Here is a 21133-nt window from a genome sequence, read left to right on the forward strand (position 1 = left end):
TGTATCCCGCTAGTAAGCCGCCGATAGAGAGTAGTGCCGGTGATCTCTACACACCTGTCTATCCATATCATGTCCATTCTATCTCTGGCACTAAATTTCCTTGCCACATGAAAAGTAATAAGTATCATAAAGACACAGCATGTGCTTGCTATTGGGGCTTTGGAAAGAATTGGCTTAGCTCTCGTAGGTGTAGGACCCTTCCCGTTCTAAGGAACTGCACTCATAGCAAACAGTGGGGGTAAGCAATTTGCCTGAATGTCATGGGACATAAAGAGAAAACATAAACCATGGTGACACAGAGAATCAAACCCAACATCATAATGGGGGCACCTTTGTCCTCTTTCTCTTCTTTATACGCTACTGAACATAAGAATATGTCTGTATACTACAAGAAAATGTGTCTAATATAATGGTGTTTCCATGTTGATAAAGGGGAGGTGGGTGATATGTTTATTTGAAGGGAACAATGAGGACATCCTTGACTATTTTGTGCTATATACTTTGTGTAGTGTCCCACCACGGTTGTTTATTGTCTCTTTGGACCTCTCAAAAAAGCTTCTTACTCGAGGTTAAGTGGTGATGAAGGTTTCACCACTAGATGTAAGTATTTTTTTATATGTATGTTCTTATGTATTGCACAGCTGAAGTAAGGAATAGGTTACTGTTTATGTGTACCATGTGCTCTTGCTAACCTATAGGAGATGCTCTCTTCTTCTAGCCTATCTCTTTCTTTCTATTGCACACCCTACTTTCCACCACTCACATGGTAAATTACTTAGCTCCTGTAGGAAGTAGTTACTTGGTGGGGGGAGGTGTACCTTCAGTCTTATCCAGATTCTTGTGGGAGAAGGACACAAAGAGCAAACATCCCTGCTGTAGCCAAGCCAGGGCCTGGCTTCTGCCAGGACCCTCATCCAGGACAAAAGTTCAGTTCAGTCTGGTGTAGTCTAGTCTAAGACATGTGTACGCAGATGCAGCTAGAAACAACCAGTACTTTTAGTATTCCTACTGTATCTACTATGCAGTGCTAAACACTACAAAGGGATAAGAGTCTAGGAACACCCTAGCCCACACTGTGAACCAGTCTAAAAAGTGCAGGGTATTATCCTGAGACACTAAAGGCCTGGATAGGACAAAGCTACCAAGAAGGTCTACATATCCTATCTCACAGTGCAGGTAACTGGGACACCCACGGGAGCTTAGCTTCACCCAGATAACCATGGATGGGGCTTGTATCACCCTAGGACAGGCATGTCCAAAGTCCGGCCCGCGGGCCATTTGCGGCCCGCGTTCCGAACTTTTACGGCCCCCCAGGTATCCAGCAGCAGCAGATACCTTGAGGCTTTGCCGCTGCCGCTTTCGTCGCCACGCCACTCTAGTGCACGGAAAAAGAAAGCCGAAATCTTGCGATGTCCGAGATTTCGGCTTTCCTTTTTCGTGCACTAGAGTACTGAGTACTGACATCTCGGACATCGCGAGATTTCGGCTTTCCGAGATTTCAGTACTGAGTACTGACGGTGATCTGGCCAGCTGGAGATCTCGCACGTCGTGAGTTCTAGGGCTGGAGATTCTTACAACTCCTCAGAGGTCAAGGAGGCTGATGACCTCAGCTTAGTTATATATAACTTATATAAATAATATATACTAAAAGTTCCAACGCCACCCTACTCTTCCAGAAGGGTTAGACCAGCAGGGTCCTCGAAAAAAAAATTTCTGCAGCCATACATAGGTAGTGGTAGTCTCTGAAGAGGAGTTGGCTACTGTAGGCAAGGAAAAGCAGGGCTATACACTCACCATACATAAAGGGAGCATATAGGAATCTGTGGTAGCAAGCTGTCATACCCTTCATTAACCCCTGACTGCCTTTCACTGTGCTATAATTCCATTATCTGATGTGCGACTATTTCACAGCTTGCTATTATCTGCCTGTGTTATAAAGCATATGGCATGTAGCATGTAAAATGGTCGGCCCTCGCACATGTTCACTTCATCAAATTTGGCACTCTTCGAAAAAAGTTTGGACATGCCTGCCCTAGGAGGATGAGTCACTCAACACTGTAGGGCACAAGGTGGACAAACCAAAGTCTATACACAGGTACAATTAACTTCTCACTACAGTTGTTAGAGTTCGTTCCCTGTGTGTGAATTCGGCTGGAAGAACCAGCCGACTCCCTATGCCTTTGACCTGAATCGCTCACTTCATAATATGCTGCCAGGGAGCCAACACCCGGCTTCATACTTCCCCTGACTCCTCTCTGGTGCTCGTGGGGTTAAGCCTTCAGGTGTTGCATTCTCCTGAGGCTTGCTCCTGTCTGAGTACAGGGGAGGGCTCCCTGGCTGCTATTGGTGTCTCATGCTGCTGTCAGACTCCTTGCTCCTATCGGGCTGGGGCGGGAGCTCTGGTAGCATTTAAGCTGGTGAATTACTCCCTGTAATTGCCAGTGTATGTTTGGTCTCCAGCTACACCAGCATATCGTATTGTTCTGCTTGTTATTTGACATTTGGACTTGGACTTCAACTCTGCCTCATCCTCTGTACTGCGTTACCTCTTGTGCTTGACCTTGGAACGGACTCTGTTTACCCTTTGTTTGCTGATTTGGATTTTGACGTGATCTCCTGTTGCCGACTCAGACTGCTGACCTGTTTGTATATACCTGTCTGTGTGTTCTGTTACCTCCCCGTATCCCTAGTTAGGCTAGGGACTGTCGCCCAGTTACTGCCCTAGGGTTTAGCCTAGGGGGCCAAGCAGGTAGGGACAGGGGTTGCGGGTTGAGAGAAGGGACTGCCATCTTCCCGGACCCCAGGACTCCCTGACAACAGTATATTTCTTCCAAGTTCCGTCAGAGTACATTGCTACATTGGATAAGGACTCCCTCAACCATTTCTTCTCCTCCATGCTACTCTACTGTACTTTCAACTCTTCAAGCACCGCTACAACTACCTCTCTTCTACTCTACTTCTTCACTAAACTTTGTGTAAAGATTTATCTATTTCTGCAAAAGTATTGTACTAGACTGCACAGTAAAGCTGTTTTTATAATATTGGGACTCAGTCATCCTTTCCTCTGCAACCAGCACCTATGCACATTAGCCGCACACCTTGGATAATTTTCCCCTTTCTGTGGATGGCGGTACCGATAGTCCGGGTGGGTCAATTGCCACTCAGAACTACAGTGACAAGTGACCCATCACAACCTGGCAAGTCACCGACCGTTTTGGGGGGTACAGCCAGCCGTTGCAAAGTAGGTGCTACCACCATAGCTGTGTGCTGGACTAGCACTGGCATCATGACTATACCATCTTTGGCTGAGCTGTACAGCAAAACTGATAATATCCATCAATCTGTGCTACACCACATTTGCATATGTGGTAAATTGGAGAGGCCTGGAAGTGACGATGTGTATAATTTGGGCACCTCAATAAATGATGGTCAAAGATGTCTATATATAATATAACTATAGGAGCACATGCTTTCAGTTTGTCATACACAGTTTTTGATGATACTGAAACCATCACTTTACTCCTGGGCCTCCTCTCGCTTCCTTTTCTTGGTCTACACATTCAGTTTTGGTTCTTCATCATGACCACAAGGATTTGTGGAGGCTAGGAGACCTTAGAAATAGCTGGGAGAGAGCCAGATACAGCAGAGACATACACAGAAGAGGAGCAGATATGTACGCCAACAGAGCTGGTAAGTCTCGAGGAATCGTCTATTTGGTGGCATGATTGAGAAGCTCGAATTCCTCACTCATTTCTATCCCATCTACAGGTGACCTGGACACGGAGGACAATGACTACACAAATGAGATCGTGTTTAGGACGTTACCCCCTCTACCAATGACACCGAACAAAGGACCCACGGAAACAGCCAAAAGTAAAGTATAGAAATGACTCTCTATTAGAGATGAGCGAACCTCCAGCATGCTGGAGTCCATCCGAACCCGAACTTTCGGCATTTGATCAGCGGTGGCTGCTGAACTTGGATAAAGCCCTAAGGCTATGTGGAAATCATAGATATAGTCATTGGCTGTATCCATGTTTTCCAGACAACCTTAGAGCTTTATCCAAGTTCAGCAGCCACCGCTAATCAAATGCCGAATGTTCAGGTTCGGATTGAATTTAACCCGAACCCGGTTCACTCATCTCTACTCTCTATCTATCAAACTAGATGTTGAAACTCAAGCCGAACCATTTAACCTCTTTTTACAGTCTGTTCACACGGTTGTTATATGTACATATATACCCTATTCCTATATCCCTGTATTTGCTTCCTGTAATCTTTATATGTAATTCTTTTTCCCCAGCTGAATCCTGTTTTCAGAAGAACTGGTCCATAGCATGTAAAGTGTCTCTCTTTGGTGTGATTGCAGTGCTGTGTATAATCCTGATAGTCATATGTGCCCTATGTAAGTATAAGGGAAGTGGCACCATGGGGGGGGGGGGGGCTGCACCTCAAAGTTCTTGTCTGCAGACCTGTGGGCAATGTTGCAATGCTGTGGTTGACGAATCTCCTTGCCTTGCAGTTTCAGCTGCCTCTGTACAAGTGGAGAAAGGAAAGCATAATACCACAATACAAGTGAATGGTAAGTCCCACTGGGGAAAAAAATATGCAAAGTAGCTTTACCCCACAACCCTTGTACTCTTCTCAAATGAACTAATAGGGTACGTGCACATTATGAAATCCCGCCAGAACACCTATCGCGGATTCCGCAGCTCGCACCCGCTTGCAGACTCTGTCGGCCGCATGCAGGTGTGAGATGTAGAATCCGGGGCGGGTGTTCCGCTGGGATTCCATAGAGTGCACATACTGAATATGCAGCCAGTCAGCAAAGATAGATAGATAGATAGATAGATAGATAGATAGATAGATAGATAGATAGGAGATAGATAGATAGATAGATAGATAGATAGATAGATAGATATGAGATAGATAGATAGATAGATAGATAGATAGATAGATAGATAGGAGATAGATAGATAGGAGATAGATAGATAGGGACGTAACTACCACTGTACAAGCCATAGAGTGCATAGATTCCATAGAGTGCACATACTGATTATGCAGCCAGTCAGCAAAGATAGATAGATAGATAGATAGATAGATAGATAGATAGATAGATAGATAGATATGAGATAGATAGATAGATAGATAGATAGATAGATAGATAGGAGATAGATAGATAGGGGCGTAACTACCACTGTACAAGCCATAGAGTGCATAGATTCCATAGAGTGCACATACTGATTATGCAGCCAGTCAGCAAAGATAGATAGATAGATATATAGATAGATATGAGATAGATAGATAGATAGATAGGAGATAGATAGATAGGGGCGTAACTACCACTGTACAAGCCATAGAGTGCATAGATTCCATAGAGTGCACATACTGATTATGCAGCCAGTCAGCAAGGATAGATAGATAGATAGATAGATAGATAGATAGATAGATAGATAGATAGATAGAAAGGGGCGTAACTACCACTGTACCAGCCATAGCATCCGCTATGGGGACCACCACATCAGGGGGCCCATCCCTGCAGTACACTGAGCTGTCATCATACTACTGAGGTAGATAGCTACCATGGGGAACACTATGTACTGGGGGAGAGGGGGGGCTGGGGGTGTAATAGGGGAAATGTCTATGTATGAAGGTGGGGCGGATGTCTATGTACAGGGGGATACAAGGTGAGATGCTTACCATGGGGGACACTAGGAGAGATGTCTACAATGGGGGGGGCACTATCTACTGAGGGGGGATATCCAGGGAGATGCCGAACATACTGTATGCTATCTACTGGGCGGAGGGCTAACAAACAGGAGGATTACCTACAGTGGGATGGGGGAGAGAAGGGGGGCCCAATCAATAGTTTGCTATGGGGCCCAGCCCTTTTTAGTTACGCCCCTGTAGATAGATTAACAGAAGTTCACAGCTCAGCCTCCCCCTCCCTGTGGAATGACCTCCTTAAGGGTACAAACCCCCTTGCCGGATCCGCAGCGAGTCCCCTCGCTGCGTATTTGCAGCGAGACTCGCTGCGGATCCCAGCCCTATACTTTCAATGCCAGACAAACTCGCAGCAGGGATGTACAACTCCTGCTTGCTTCGGGGCTCCCGGTGTCTGCACGTCCCGCTCGGCCAATCAGTGCGCTGCGGCGGGGCAGCGCACTGATTGGCCAGGCGGGACGTGCCGGGAACCGCCAAAGCAAGCAGGAGCGGGGACCCGGTAATGTATAGTGTTCAGCCGGCAGGGGGTTAACGGGGCGGGCTGCGGACAAACTCGCAGTTTGTCTGGCATTGAAAGTATAGGGCCGGGATCCGCAGCGAGTCTCGCTGTAAATACGCAGCGAGGGGACTCGCTGCGGATCCAGCAAGTGGGTTTGTACCCTAAAGGTCACACATTGCACCCAGTAACATTCCTCATTCATGTCTATGGGACAGATCTTGTCTATTCTTTTCTATGTCCATGGGGCTTGGTTTAAAGCATATCTCTAATTGCTCAGGCAAGATGGCAGCCCCTATAATAAAGTACAAAAAAAATGAAAATTAAACAATTGCAGTCAGAAAAGAGAACCAGAAAGTAAAGAACATATCTAAAGTATCTGTTTCTGATCATTAAAAAAAATATCTAGGTGCTGAATTCCTTTTTAGCCATGTCAATCATTACAGGACATTAAGGAAGGTTGTGATACTCTTGTCCATCCTGCTTTCTTGTGTTCTCCTTACAGAATTGCAATTTTTGAAAAATAAATTAGACCAAGTGAGAGAAATCAGCACACCCGGTAAGTGTCTCCAGCCTCAGGCTTTCTTTGTGTGTCTGGTTCTTATCATGCATACTGTGACCACAGAAGGTATAGGATTGACAAACATTTAACGGGTTGTCTTATTACAGAGGTCACAAGTAACTTGATCTCAGATGACCCTTCCGCCTTCACAGAGTGTATAAACTATGTTGTCTCTGACTGAAGGGGGAAAAGGGGGAGGCGGACTGATGAGGTCAGATACAGTTTTCTGTGTCTTCAGCAGAAAGCAGCAATCTCAAAACTGGAGGAAGGAGACAGAAAAGGTAATGAGATGTATGGAATGAGTTTTTAGTCTCCAGAAAGGAGGGTGATGCAACATATATTTTACCTAACCAGATAACTCCTTTAAGTTGTCTCTTTCTATCTGAAAACTCCTGTGCTTTCGATAGGGGCACTGTCTATGCTTAAGCTGCATGGACTGTTCCACACAAGCTCCTTATTGGGGGGGGGCATAATCATAACAGTTACTGATGATTATACAGCTCATGTCAAACAGTTTTAATGGATTTGTTGACAGTTGAGTCTCCCTGACTGTATTCATACAATTCTTTAGCTTTTTTAGAGATATATAGAGATGACGGTGGACTTAAAAAGTTTAAAAGTTGATAAAGCCCTGTGGCTGAAAAAATAAAAGTGTTATGAAAGTCATAATAGGGCCAATTAAATAATACCTATTTGCAGAAAAGAAATTTTACTGTTAGGGTACCAACACACACGACAGATCCGCAGCGAGATCAGCTGCGGATCTGTGCCCTGTCTCCTCTATGTGCAGACAAACTCGCAGTGGGATGTACATCCCGCTGCGAGTTTGACCGCAGCCCGCCCCATTAACCCCCCAGCCGCCGGAGCCTATACACCACCTAATCCCGGCTCCGGCTTCCTCCGGCTTGCTTCGCTGGTTCCCGGCACGTCCCGCTCGGGCAATCAGTGTGCTGCCCCGCCGCAGCGCACTGGTTGGCTGAGCAATATTAACAGAATTCAAGTTACGCACAACTCCCCCACAAACGGGGCCAGGTTAAATGGAACCTCAAAAATGGGGGACAAGGTGTCACTCAAATATAGCAATATAAGGGTTCTAATTACAAACCAACAAACATACATATGAAGGACAACTGAACCTCTAATTAGTCAAAACATAATCTTTATTGATAGGACTGACATAATAAAATTGTAATAAAGAAAAGACAGTGAATCACGACTGGAGAGGATGTTAAAAACAATAACAACGAACATACAAACGGGGGGTAGTGCAGGTGGACAATGGACAGAATGGACCCAACACAGGACGCAAGTAAAAGTTAACACATACCAGTGTTTCTCCACGACAAAATAATAAATCAACACCCTAAAATCAAGATAACAGTATATTACCAAGGTTGTGAATGGTGATAATGTCCACCTGCTACCCCCACCCTGACGTACTTTTCGGCGTCTTGCCTTTTTCCTTTGAAAAAGGCAAGTGGCCGAAACGTACGTCGGGGTGGGGGTAGCAGGCGGACATTATGGAATTGTTTTGTGCTTACGCCGTTTACTGCGTGAGATCAGAAATGAAGTAAATTAATAGTTTGGGCGATTACGCACGTGGCGATACCATGTTTATTTATTAATTTATTTAATTTTATTTTATTTATAAAATGGGAAAAAGGGGGTGATTCAAAATTTCATTAGGGGAGGGGGCTTTTCATTTACAATAAAACTTTTTTTTTTTTTTTTACACATATACTAGAAGCCCCCCTGGGGTTAGGGTTATTCCCTCCCTGGGGTTAGTGTTATTCCCCCCTGGGGTTAGTGTTATTCCCCCCTGGGGTTAGTGTTACTCCCCCCTGGGGTTAGTGTTATTACCCCCTGGGGTTAGTGTTATTCCCCCCTGGGGTTAGGGTTATTCCCCCCCTGGGGTTAGGGTTATTCCCCCCTGGGGTTAGGGTTATTCCCCCCTGGGGTTAGGGTTATTCCCTCCTGGGGTTAGGGTTATTCCCCCCTGGGGTTAGGGTTATTGCCCCGGGGGTTAGGGTTATTCCCCCTGGGGGACTTCTAGTATATCCACACTGATCTCTCATAGAGATACTGGTATGCCCAGGGTCGCCCAGGGGTTAATAGAATGACTCAGGTGCAGGGAAGCCGATGCCACACTCCTTTTTTTGAACAGAGGCCTGGTTCCTGTGCACGGTGCCGATCTATTACCAAGCACTGGAGACGGGCCAACCTGCCCCCACTGTGACGAAACCCCCTTCCCTCTGTAAGGCAGCTCCATTAGAATCACCGTCTTCCCCGCACCAGCGCTATTCTATTCATGTGCAACATTTAAAGCAAATGTACCTGATGGTACATTCACTTTAAAATAATAGTAAAACATTAGAAAACATATGTAAACATGCATATTGCTGTATTCAGACTGACCTATAAAAAAAGTTAACATGTCTGTTTTACTGTAAAGTGAAGACATAAAAAAGTTATAGCTCTTGGAAGGAGAGGAGGAAAAAACAAAAACGCAAAAATTAAAATTGGTGCCAGGTCCTTAAGGGGTTAAGAAAGAAGCCATTCTAGACATCAAGTTTATTGGTTGCCTGGTCCAACATCTAAGTTTATAATGTACAATATTTAGTTGTTTTTTTGTTTTTAAAGGAAACATTTTTTTTCTTACTTTCAGAGCCCAAAAAAGAAATCTGCCCAATAACATGGACAAGGGTAGGCGACGCGTGTTACTCGTTTTCTGTTACACAAGAAAGCTGGTTCGATGCCCTCGCTAGCTGCACCAGACAAAATTCTAAGCTTCTTATTCTCACAAGCAGAGAGGAAGTGGTAAGAGATAATATTGGGTCAATTATAACTATTAGGCTATGTTCACACACTGTAAGAGACCGGCCGTTCCGTGAATTGCGGCCGCATGAAAACTGACTTGTCAGTTCTTTGCAGCGCCGTATGGGATCCTGGCCGGAGCGTATACTATGTGTGTACGCTCCGGCCAGGATCCCATAGAAGAATAGGCAGCGTTCCACACCGTACAAAGTACGGCTGTTGTTGCCGATGGCAACAACGGCCATACTTTTACGCTGTGTGAACATAGCCTATGTATGATCATTAATATTGGGTTGTTAATTCTGAGGGAACGCTTTAATGACAATGGGGAGATTTATCACATTAGGCTGGCTCAGTTGCCCCTAGCAACCAATCAGATTCCACCTTTCATTTTCTGTTGGAGTCTGTGAGGAATGAGAGGTGGAATCTGATTGGTTGCTAGGGGCAACTGAGCCAGTTTCACTTTACACCATGTTTGATAAATCTAAGCCTAACCCCTGATTCTGCTTCTTCTAAATAGTTTGTGAGGCTGGGTTCACACTATGTATGTGTGCGGCTGTATTTTTTATGCGGCTGTAAATGTGCGGATGAAACTCCGGCCGTGGGAAAAAATAGACATGCGGCTGAAAACATACGGTCATTTACTTGGAAATCTGGTTCAACTAAAAATAACAAATAAAATCTTTAGAAAGTGATGGAAACACCTCTGGATGCATCTGGGAAAGCAGGGAAACAGTTTACATGAATCGCTATTACCGGGGTTTGCGATCCTCTGCAGTAATGCCGATGCCGATGCCTCTCATGGTTAATATATTGAATTAATAAAACACATTTTCGTTGTAATAAAGTCCCTTTCATTGTTCAATAATTAAATTTAAACGATTCCATCATTGTGCAATTAAATATACTGTTAAAATAAATATATATATAAATAAATGTATATTTATATATATATTTATTTTTTGACAGTATATTTAATTGCACAATGATGGATTCGTTAGAATTAAATTATTGAACAACGAAAGGGACTTTATTACAAAGAAAATGTGTTTTATTAATTTAATATATTAACTATTAGAGGCATCGGCATTCGGCATCATTGCCGGCTATTTTTGAAGTACTCCGTACGGACCGCCTGTCAATCCACGGCCGCGTTTCCAGCCGCAAACAATGGTCTTGTAAATTTTTTACGGGTCCGTTTACGATAGGGCCGTAGATTCATACATAGTGTGCACTGTGCAGCCGTATATTGTATACTTTCCAGCGTACGCATGAACCACCAAAAATACCGCCGCACAATTACAGCCGCAAATACAGCCGCACAGTTACATAGTGTGAACCTAGCCTAAAGTTGTAAAAAAAAAAAAAAAAAAAAAGGCTTGTGTAAAAATGTGCAACTTTTTGATACCAAAAGACTTCTGTACTATTGGCCCTATTAAACAGCCTGATATTAGGACCAAATAAGTGTCAATCTGTCCGGTCAGTGCTCACTTGCTCCTCATTTCCCACTCCCTGTCAGCGCTATTACACGCACTGACAGCGAGCAGGTAAGAGCTTGGGGGGGGGGGGGGTTGCGGGAGGGCAGTCTGCTGCCAACGCTCCTATTACACGGAGCGACTGCCAGCGGACTGTCGCTAGCAAGATCGTTTTCTTTCAATATGTTGCTGAATCTTAACACTACCTATTACATCAAACAGCAATTATCTAGCGTAGCGGCCAATAATTGGCCAGATAATCTCTTGCTGTAATAGGGTCTTTACAGTAATTGACCAATTACCCCCCAACACACACATTTGTGTTTCTACTTTCTACAGGAATCTTTGCGGCCTTTAATGAGTGGAAAAATATACTGGATTGGCTTAATTAAATTTATTTCTATATGGATGTGGTTGGATGGAACACCTCTCTCTTTCAGGTAAGCCACAGAAAAGAGGGACCAGTCACATGGATGCACCATACAGTGCCATCATAATACTACCATATACTGTATCAATTATTGGAAAACTGTACCATAATGTACAGTATTCCAATAATACTGACTTACTACAATTCCGTTTCCAAACACCACCACCATAAAATAGTGGCCCTAGTCAATCTCCCAGTTTGCCATCCTCTATAACCAGCTATGGTGCTATTAGGCAGGAGTTGCTTTTAAATTAAGTAACAAAGTCTGAACGGGCAGCCCGCAGGCCTTCAATTCATAGAATAGGTGGTTTGATGCCAACAAGGGTGTCGCTTTCATTGGTTGGTAAATGGTGGGGCAGAAAGCCAACACACTCCCTTGCATCCACCACTTGTATTATTATAGTTCCCTATATTACTGTAGTTGTTGCCAAAAATGTGACCAAAGACAACTATTCCATGAGTTGGCCCTACACTTTATAACTTGATCGTTTGTAACCTTGATCTTGTCTTTTAGCTTCTGGAGTCCTAATGAACCAAATAACGTTGGTGGAAACGAATTCTGTGTAGAGATGAAGTCCGATGGCTGGAATGACCTGAACTGTGTCATTAAGATGCATTATATCTGTAAGAAATGATGAGGTGTTGCCAGGATCTGAAGATACTGGAGGTGAATTTTGGATCCAACAGATGATTAGGAGATGGGATCCAGGACATAGAGCAAAAGACACATGTACCTGGTGGCAGATAGCAATGCCAATGGTAAACGTATAGGATGGTTCTTTTGCGACTCAATGGAGTTTATGTGGCTATCCATACACATGTAAATTAAGTTTTATTCCTATTTGTTTATTCTTTTGCAATATAAAATGAATTCATATAAGATGCATAGAGATGTAGCATTGTCTGTTTATGATTTATAGTGTTAATAAATGGAATATGTGACATGTAATATGATAAACTAAATGACTGCATTGTGCCAGCTCTAAAGTTTTGGGGAGGTGACATAATGCTATGGGCTTGTTTTGGCCTAGGCCCCTTGGTTCCAATGAATGCAAATCTTAAAGCGAACCAATGACTCAGATTTTTCCATTAACGCCACTAGCAGCACCTGAAAGACGTACTAAAGCACTGCCTCACCATGTTTTACATCTTCTGTGGTAACCTTAGCTGCTAATACTAAGTCCTCAGACAATGTTTCTACACGTAGAGAAATGCATGTGGACAAAACCAGGCTCCCATCTCTTTCCAGTAGTCATGTGCTGTTACCAGGATTATTGGCGATACGTCTATTGGTTACGGCATGAGGGTCTACCGCAGATATCAATATGATGTTCAGAAGCTAGAATATCCTGATGCCAATTGGTGAGTGAAGATGGGGCGTCCGCAGGTTTAGTGCCTAGGGCAACCTACATTGCTTTCATCTGTGAACAAACAGCTAGCCACCACGGGATCTGTGCACCCTCCTGAATGAACTGTGCCTCCAGAGTTCTGATAGAGGTGAGCTGACCTTCACATATTCACTATAGAGACTGATGTGCTCTAGTGCAAAGGTTCAACTTGGGGCCTCCACACAAATTCACCATGCCTATCTGTAATTCTCTGTGATGGTGTCTCTGCGATGTTTTGGTTGATCTCCCTGAGGTCAACCAGCGTCCTTTTGCATGCACTTACTAGTCATTGCTCCCACTAGCCAGAAACCTACTCCACACTGATGAGGGGCAAAACCCCCGAAACAGCTGTCTGTGCATGGATACCTTGCTGAGGTGGTTTCCTTGACTGGAGAACGCCTTTGGCTTGGTTGTTTCTTCCCGGAGGGAAGGTCCGGCTAGTTCACTGATGTTGAGACATGTGATGGTGTCTCTGCAGTGTTCTTTTGCATATTTGATTTCCCAGGGGGCAATGTTCTAGAATACACTGACGTTGAGACACGTGATGGTGTCTCTGCGGTGTTTTGGTTGATCTCCCTGAGGTCAACCAGCATCCTTTTGCATGCACTTACTAGTCATTGTTCCCACTAGCCAGAAACCTACTCCACACTGATGAGGAGCAAAAACCCCGAAACTGCTGTCTGTGGATGGATACCTTGCTGAGGTGGTTTCCTTGACTGGAGAATGCCTTTGGCTTGGTTGTTCCTTCCTGGAGGGAAGGTCTGGCTAGTTCACTGACGTCGAGACATGTGATGGTGTCTCTGCAATGTTCTTTTGCATATTTGATTTCCCAGGGGGCAATGTTCTAGAATACACTGACGTTGAGACACGTGATGGTGTCTCTGCAGTGTTTTGGATGATCTCCCTGAGGTCAACCAGCGTCCTTTTGCATGCACTTACTAGTCATTGCTCCCACTAGCCAGAAACCTACTCCACACTGATGAGGGGCAAAAACCTCGAAACAGCTGTCTGTGGATGGATACCTTGCTGAGGTGGTTTCCTTGACTGGAGAACGCCTTTGGCTTGGTTGTTCCTTCCCTGGGGGGAAGGTCTGGCTAGTTCACTGACGTCGAGACATGTGATGGTGTCTCTGCAGTGTTCTTTTGCATATTTGATTTCCCAGGGGTTAATGTTCTAGAATACACTGACGTTGAGACACGTGATGGTGTCTCTGCGGTGTTTTGGTTGATCTCCCTGAGGTCAACCAGCGTCCTTTTGCATGCACTTACTAGTCATTGCTCCCACTAGCCAGAAACCTACTCCACACTGATGAGGGGCAAAAACCCCGAAACAGCTGTCTGTGGATGGATACCTTGCTGAGGTGGTTTCCTTGACTGGAGAACGCCTTTGGCTTGGTTGTTCCTTCCCGGAGGGAAGGTCTGGCTAGTTCACTGACGTCGAGACATATGATGGTGTCTCTGCAGTGTTCTTTTGCATATCTGTAATTCTCAGCGGCATTGCTACAAATTGGTCATATACCTTCAAATAATGCAAACAAAGATCTACAAAGTAAAGAGTGAATTAGTAGGATGTGTTCAGTGACTTTTAAAGTACAGTATTTTTGGTCCTGCATAGTTCTGTCCTGTCACTACAGTGCCACAGCGCTTCAAAGACTTTTCCAGCTGCCGGCATGATATTGAGAGATCTTGCCAGTCGGAGAACGAATCCATTATTTTCTTTCCCTGTCTGTAAGGTCAGCAAATTTGCAGAGGTCTGAATGTAGCCCATATCTATGGGGCAGACATTTAGTGCAGAGGCTCACACTCAATACACCTTGATCTAAACTCTTCCTTCCTTGATCTAGGGGTCATTCTTCCCATGTACTTTGCTTCTTATGAGCTTCCTAATCAGTAGTGGATTATAAGAGGTCAGTTTTGGGCAGTAACATGGGGCCCATGACCCCCCCCCCCCCCCCCAAAACACACACTTATAACTTCAGTGGTGTATTGTTTTCTAGTTACAGTTATGCCATGATTTGCAAAAGAATCACTGGGGGTTTTTTTTAACTGCGATTTTGCAGAAATAAAGGCAAAACTGCAGCCAGGAGACAATTCAATAACAATAGAGAACCTAGTGAAGGACCTTAACATGTGACTATGATGTTACCACACAGGTCCTGTACAGTCTGCACTATGGAGGAGGAATACTAAACCACAGGTATGTGAAAGACAGGGAGGACAATCAGTGAAGAGAGGGGTACAGGATGACCAGTCTGGGGACAGGGGGATTCAGGGTGACCAGTCTGGGTGAGGGGAATGGGCAGGTGGATACACGGTGACCAGTTCTGGAGGAGGGGGAGAGGATACAGGGTGACCAGTCTAAAGTGGGGCAGGAAAATACAGGATGACCAGTCTAGGGTGGGGTGGGAGGACACAGGGTGATCAGTCTAGGGTGGGGTCAGGGGGATACAGGTAGACCAGTCTAGGGTGGGGTCAGGGGGATACAGGGTGATCAGTCTAGGGTGGGGTCAGGGGGATACAGGGTGATCAGTCTAGGGTGGGGACAGGGGGATACAGGGTTATCAGTTTGGCATGAGTGGAGGCTTGTTGAACTGCCGTGGGCCTATGATAAAGTTAATCTGTCTTGTTCACCTCACTGTTCACCCGCCACTTATATTAACCCCTTACAGCTCTTCATCACCTCCCTGTCATGTGCACCTTCCAATATACTGTGTATCGCTCCTGGTGCTTGCGATACACAGAATGCGGCAAAGAAACATTCCAAACTCAGAACGCTTAGAAGAAACATTACGAACTTCGAACACTTCAAAATAACATTCCAATCTCAGAACACTGAGAAGAAACACTCCGAAGTCAGAACGCTGTGAAGAAACATTCCGAAGTCAGAACGCTGTGAAGAAACATTCTGAACTCCGAACCATTCAAAGAAACTTTCCGAACTCAGGATACTGAGAAGAAACATTCCAAATTCAAAACGCAGCGAACAAACATTCCGAACTTAGAACGCAGTGAAGAAACATTCTGAACTTAGAACATATCGAAGAAACATTCCGAACTCAGAACACTTCAAAGCAAACTTCTGAACTTAGAACGCAGCGAAGAAACATTCCAAACTCAGAACGCTGCGAAAAAACATTCCGAACTCAGAACACTTTGAAGAAACTTTCCAAACTCAGAACATTTCAAAAAAACATTCCAAACTTAGAAAAGAAACATTCTGAAGTTAGAATGCGGCAAAAAAACATTTCAAACTCAGAACAATGTGAAGAAACATTCCGAACTGAGAACGCAGTGAAGAAACATTCAGACCCCAGTGAAGAAACATTCCGAACTCAGAACACTGAGAAGAAACATTCCGAACTCAGAACACTGAGAAGAAACATTACGAACTCAAAACACTGAGAAGAAACATCTTGAACTTAGAATGCAGTTAAGAAACATTATGAACTCAGAACACTGAGAAGAAACATCTTGAACTTAGAATGCAGTTAGGAAACATTCCGAACTCAGAACGTTGAAAGGAAACATTCCGAACTCAGAACGCTGCGAAGAAACATTGCGAAGTAAGAACACTTCAAAGATTCCAAAATCAGAACACTGTGAAGAAACATTCTGAACTCAGAATGTTGAGAAGAAACACTCCGAAGTCAGTACACTGAGAAGAAACATACTAAACTCAGAACTCTGAAAAGAAACATTCCGAACTCAGAACGTGGCAAAAAAAATTCCCAAACTCAGTACGCTGCGAATAAACATTCCGAACTCAGAACGCTTAGAAGGAAGATTCCCAAGTCACAACGCTGCAATGAAACATTCTGAACTTAGAACGCAGCGAAACTGATCCCATTCCCCCTTCCAGCCTGTAACCTAAATGGTCTGTGAGATGGTGCAGGCTAGTGCACTGACATCTCTGGAACCTAAATGGGCTATCACCTACGAAGATCAATGACAGATGACAGAGCCAATGGCTCCTGAGCTTTACCACAGTTGATGCAGGTAAAGTTAAAAGATGTACCAGGCAACAACACAGAACATAAGACCTAACCAATCTAACAAAGCCACTGAAGAACATGCAATTTGGGGCACAGAACCCAGACAACTCAGTGCTGCCTAAGCTCAAGGGGGTAATTTGATTGTGACCTCACTTGCTGTCACCTTTGTCATAACAATTATAAAAAAATAATAAAAAACATCATTTTCGGGCATTCCAGTCTTTATTATCCGTATTGGTTGTGAAAAGCTGCGGAGTGCTCATAAACATAGTACAGAAAAAACTAAAAAAAAAACTGGTTCAAAGTTTAAAAAAAGAAGAAAGGCAGGTAAGTAGCAACAAATGGCATCTCAAAGAAATTATCACAGAGTATTAATTATATTTAGATTACATTAAACACAGATGTCCTGACCTGATATTCAGTCTAAGGGAATATTCCACTTTTGCATATTAAATTATATTTATAATACTTGCAAATACTTTCCTTTACATAGGGCCCGTTCACACTACGGAATCGGTGTCGACATGCCAATTTTTTGACCGTAGAGGTGCGGAGAGCGGAGGAGCGCGAGCTCTCCCATTCAAACAGATGGCAGGCAGGATTTGGCACCGATTCCGCACAGAATTTTGAAGCCGATTCCGAGGTGTGAACAGGTCCTTATCCCATACTGCAACTTTTTTCTCCAGTCAAACACAAAGCTAAATTCAGAATTCTGCAAAATTATTATAGCACAGTGCATTGTGGGAGCTCAGGTAAAAGTTAGTGCTAGACTGGAAGGCTATGTTCATATATAGGTTTTTAGAAAGGGGTATTAAACTGTTTTTAAATCAACTGGTATGAGAAAATATACACATATGTGGATTACTTCTACTAAAAAGAAAAATCTCAAGTCTTCCTGTACTTATCAGCTGTATGCCCTGCAGGAAGTGTTGTATCAGACTGGAATGAATATACCACTTCCCGCAGGACACACAGCAGCTGATAAGTACTGAAAGACTTGAGATTTTTAAATAGAAGTAATTTACAAACGTATAACTTTTTGACACAGGTTGATTTAAAAACAAATTCCTGGAGAAAAAAAATACACACGTGAATATCTCCATCTCTCATGCTAAGGCAGAAGTATATTTGTACTTATTGTAACTCTTTCCTTTAATAAATTAGGGTGCTTGTACCCCATTTTTCTCATCAAGATATGAGGGTCATCAAACCTTGTGCAGAGAAACAGAGGAGCAGTTGCCCATTGCGACCAATCAGATTCAAGCTTTTATTTTTAAAAAGGCCTCTGAGAAATGAAAGCTGGAATCTGATTGGTTTATTCTTAGCAACTGCTGCACTGCTCCTCTGCACAACTTTCGATAGCTTCCCGGCTAAAGTTTTTGGCACAATTTTAGTGGTGTCTTTTTAACCTCTGCAATTTCCACCAAAGTCAGGCGTAAAAAATAAATAAATAAATATTGGCCAATGACCTCCCAACATAAGTCAGTGACCAATGAGTGACCAATAAGTCAGTGATGCTAGTGCCGTCATGCAGGTTTCATGGAGGTTTTAGCATGTATGTAGTCAAAATTGACAACAAAAAACGTCAAAGCCACCCTAATGTGAATAAAACTTAGTAAGAATTATTCTTCTTTTAGTTAATCTTAACAATATGACAAATATAACATATTAGGCCTAGTAAACAAGCTGGTTGCCCATAGCAACCGAGCAGAGCTTCTATTTCCTCTTTAAACTACACTGTAATTGGTTGCTATGGGCAGTATTTCTACAACTTTGCATAGCAACAACGGATTAAGGCTCAGTGAGGGAGAGCGGAGCCAAAACCTTGTTTTATCCTTAGCGACTTCTCTTCATCCTGACAAGTAAAAGAAAGAAGAGTCAAGCAGTGACAATATAGGGGCAACATCCCCAAAATCTGATGGGTGAGCTCGTACCGTCTCACAGGCCTCACTTCTGTACTCGGTATCAAGTTTGTCATCACTTGGCAAGCAATCCTCTACAAAAGCAAATATTATTTATGAGTCTTATAGAAAGTTCCACCATGACGAGACATCTTACAGTACATTATATCTAAACGAAACTATGATGAAGCCTCTGAGACAACCAGACAAAATTTTCAAAGACGAGCTCCATGTAAAATCAGAGAGTGCAGAAAAATCAGGCCTGGACCAGTGATCTCTGGGGCGTAACTTGGGTTACATGCAAAATCTATGACCCACTAGGACCTAAGGAACCTGGGACCTCAATGGAATACAGGGACAAACAAACAATGTGAGCCCTAGCACTAGTCCCCCCAGACTGTCCCTGCCTACTTTCCAACCTGATCCTAAAAAAAAGAAAAAACGGTTTCTGTGCTAGACCACCCTTTCTGAGGTAAATTATGTTTGAAGGCTTCCTTTTAAGTCATGCATTATCTCCAATGTATTCACAGGTACCTGCATAATGCATTGCATGGTCTATCTCATCCACCACTTGCTGGTGCTGATGAATATATCGACTGCTTGTAGGTTCAATGCGGGAGACAATTTCAGCCAGATCGGTGAAGCCTGGAACCATGCCAATCTATATGTAGCGAGTGAAAACATCCCAAGGTTATGCTACCATCACTAGTTATAAGGATATGAATACATGGATGTATGTTGTTATCAGGTCACACTTACACCACCCTCATGACGTTGGTCTAATTCGGGGGCACTGTGGTCCTGCAGCATCTTCTCAATGACGTCCCCTCGATGCCACTCTGTGAATATAAGCTTCCCATAGTCATACCCAATGTCCTGCAAAGTAGATAATAGATTATACTAGATAGAATCCCTATAACATCCCAGAACTCATAATCAGCTCTTCAGGTGAGACAATTACAGACATATAGAGTGAATAAAGGAACATATTTCCCTTTATGACACAGGGTGCATACAAGATTTAATAAGTATGAATATAACACATAGTATGCATAGTAATATTGGGGACCATATAGTGGCATATAAGACCAAATAAAGTTGCATATTCCTGTATGTATATGATTGCTTAAAAGGCTTTATAAATGCAAATAAAGCTATATATGGTGGCATATAGGACTGTATAACTGGCATGCTGTATATGGTGTCATATGTAAGCATTACATAATAAGCTTTCTTTACACTGTAATATTATGAAGATCATAACATGTTGCACTACATCCTACAATGAACTTAGGCATATAGCGGCTAAACTTAGAACAAACATAATATTCCAGTTTGATCCCAATATCTGGCCTCATGGTATTCATAGAACTTCAAACATTGGCACTGCATATCTTTGCTCTTACATATAAAGATATTTTAATGATGGAGGAAAAGGTAGAATAAATAATGGGTACTGCAGTGAGTATGAAGATTTAGGCCAACTTACACATACTTCCTGGAAGCGTCGGAATTCGGATGTGGAGAAGCGCTGCACTGGAGGGCACAGATACTCACAGTAGCCACTGAGCTTCACCATCTGAAGGTGCCGCACACAAGAGACATATGACAAGCGGGACTGGAGCTCTGCCATGTCTGGGATCTAGTCGTGGAACAGATGGAAATAAATTCTGTCCAGATGAACATGGATACTCATCGGCTGTGGTAAACTGAAAATCTGAATTGTTCTGCTCTTTAGTACTACGCTGGGTTTCTACACTGGGGGTCATGCCCACCTTGAGTTTCTTAAAACCCAGTTACAGATTATCCTAAGTGCCCTAGATGACCAGTTCAGAAACCATGGGCTCTCATGGCTTGACAGGTTTATATCTTCTAGTTGAGTTGATGTAAGAGATGAACTAGGAAGATCATGGTTGTGTCTGATATAGAGACCATTACTAGACCTATTGGATAAATCTAGTAAGAAACCAGAATATACATGGACCACAAGGTACCAGGTTATTTGAACCTCTATGTCTTCTGGACTATCTGATGCCTCAATGATTATGCAGAGTACTTTATGTTATATTCTTATTGTTTTTATAGCTCTGCATGACCATCTCTGGAATTTCACCATATGGAACTGGTGATTGTATTATAATAAAGTATGGAAGGCGGAAGGAGTTTCAACAGCACCAATGGATCCAAGTAGTGGTAGGATGCGTGTTGGAGACAGGATACAATCCCAAAGATAGCCTACTGGAACGCGTAAAGCAGGGGGTCCAACAGCATCCACTAGAGATAATCTCCAATCCCAGTGGAGTCTTTGTTAAGTATTTTATACAAAGACTCCAGTGGGAGTCGAAACGTTGT

General features: G+C 43.4%; 2 protein-coding genes across 4 annotated transcripts in view; one reads left to right on the top strand and one right to left on the bottom strand.

Moving 5' to 3' along the window:
• The first annotated feature begins 3612 nt into the window (after positions 1-3612).
• LOC138789013 (CD209 antigen-like protein E) lies at positions 3613-12390 on the top strand. Its single transcript, XM_069967553.1, has 8 exons — positions 3613-3690; positions 3769-3873; positions 4304-4405; positions 4523-4582; positions 6726-6779; positions 9448-9599; positions 11411-11511; positions 12016-12390. The coding sequence occupies exons 1-8, from the start codon at positions 3672-3674 to the stop codon at positions 12134-12136; spliced, it is 714 nt and encodes a 237-aa protein (XP_069823654.1). The 5' UTR covers positions 3613-3671; the 3' UTR covers positions 12137-12390.
• Positions 12391-18144: 5754 nt separating this feature from the next.
• Positions 18145-21133, bottom strand: part of LOC138767662 (patatin-like phospholipase domain-containing protein 6) — a 36353-nt gene continuing 33364 nt past the window's right edge. For all 3 annotated transcript variants that reach the window (XM_069945325.1, XM_069945315.1, XM_069945333.1), the window contains 5 exons: positions 20271-20423; positions 19541-19657; positions 19316-19442; positions 18815-18876; positions 18145-18735 (listed from right to left, as the gene is read on the bottom strand). In XM_069945325.1, the coding sequence (XP_069801426.1) occupies positions 18679-18735; positions 18815-18876; positions 19316-19442; positions 19541-19657; positions 20271-20423 (516 nt within the window). In that variant the 3' untranslated portion in view covers positions 18145-18678. The remainder of the gene's footprint in view (positions 18736-18814; positions 18877-19315; positions 19443-19540; positions 19658-20270; positions 20424-21133) is intronic.

The sequence above is a fragment of the Dendropsophus ebraccatus genome, chromosome 1 (genome assembly GCF_027789765.1).
Source record: "Dendropsophus ebraccatus isolate aDenEbr1 chromosome 1, aDenEbr1.pat, whole genome shotgun sequence".
In the NCBI taxonomy this organism is placed as follows: Eukaryota; Metazoa; Chordata; class Amphibia; order Anura; family Hylidae; genus Dendropsophus; species Dendropsophus ebraccatus.

Coding starts and splice junctions, on each gene's coding strand:
- LOC138789013 (XM_069967553.1), top strand. Junction 3,874..4,303: donor ACCCACGGAAACAGCCAAAA/GTAAAGTATAGA, acceptor CTTTTTCCCCAG/CTGAATCCTGTTTTCAGAAG. Junction 4,406..4,522: donor GATAGTCATATGTGCCCTAT/GTAAGTATAAGG, acceptor CTTGCCTTGCAG/TTTCAGCTGCCTCTGTACAA.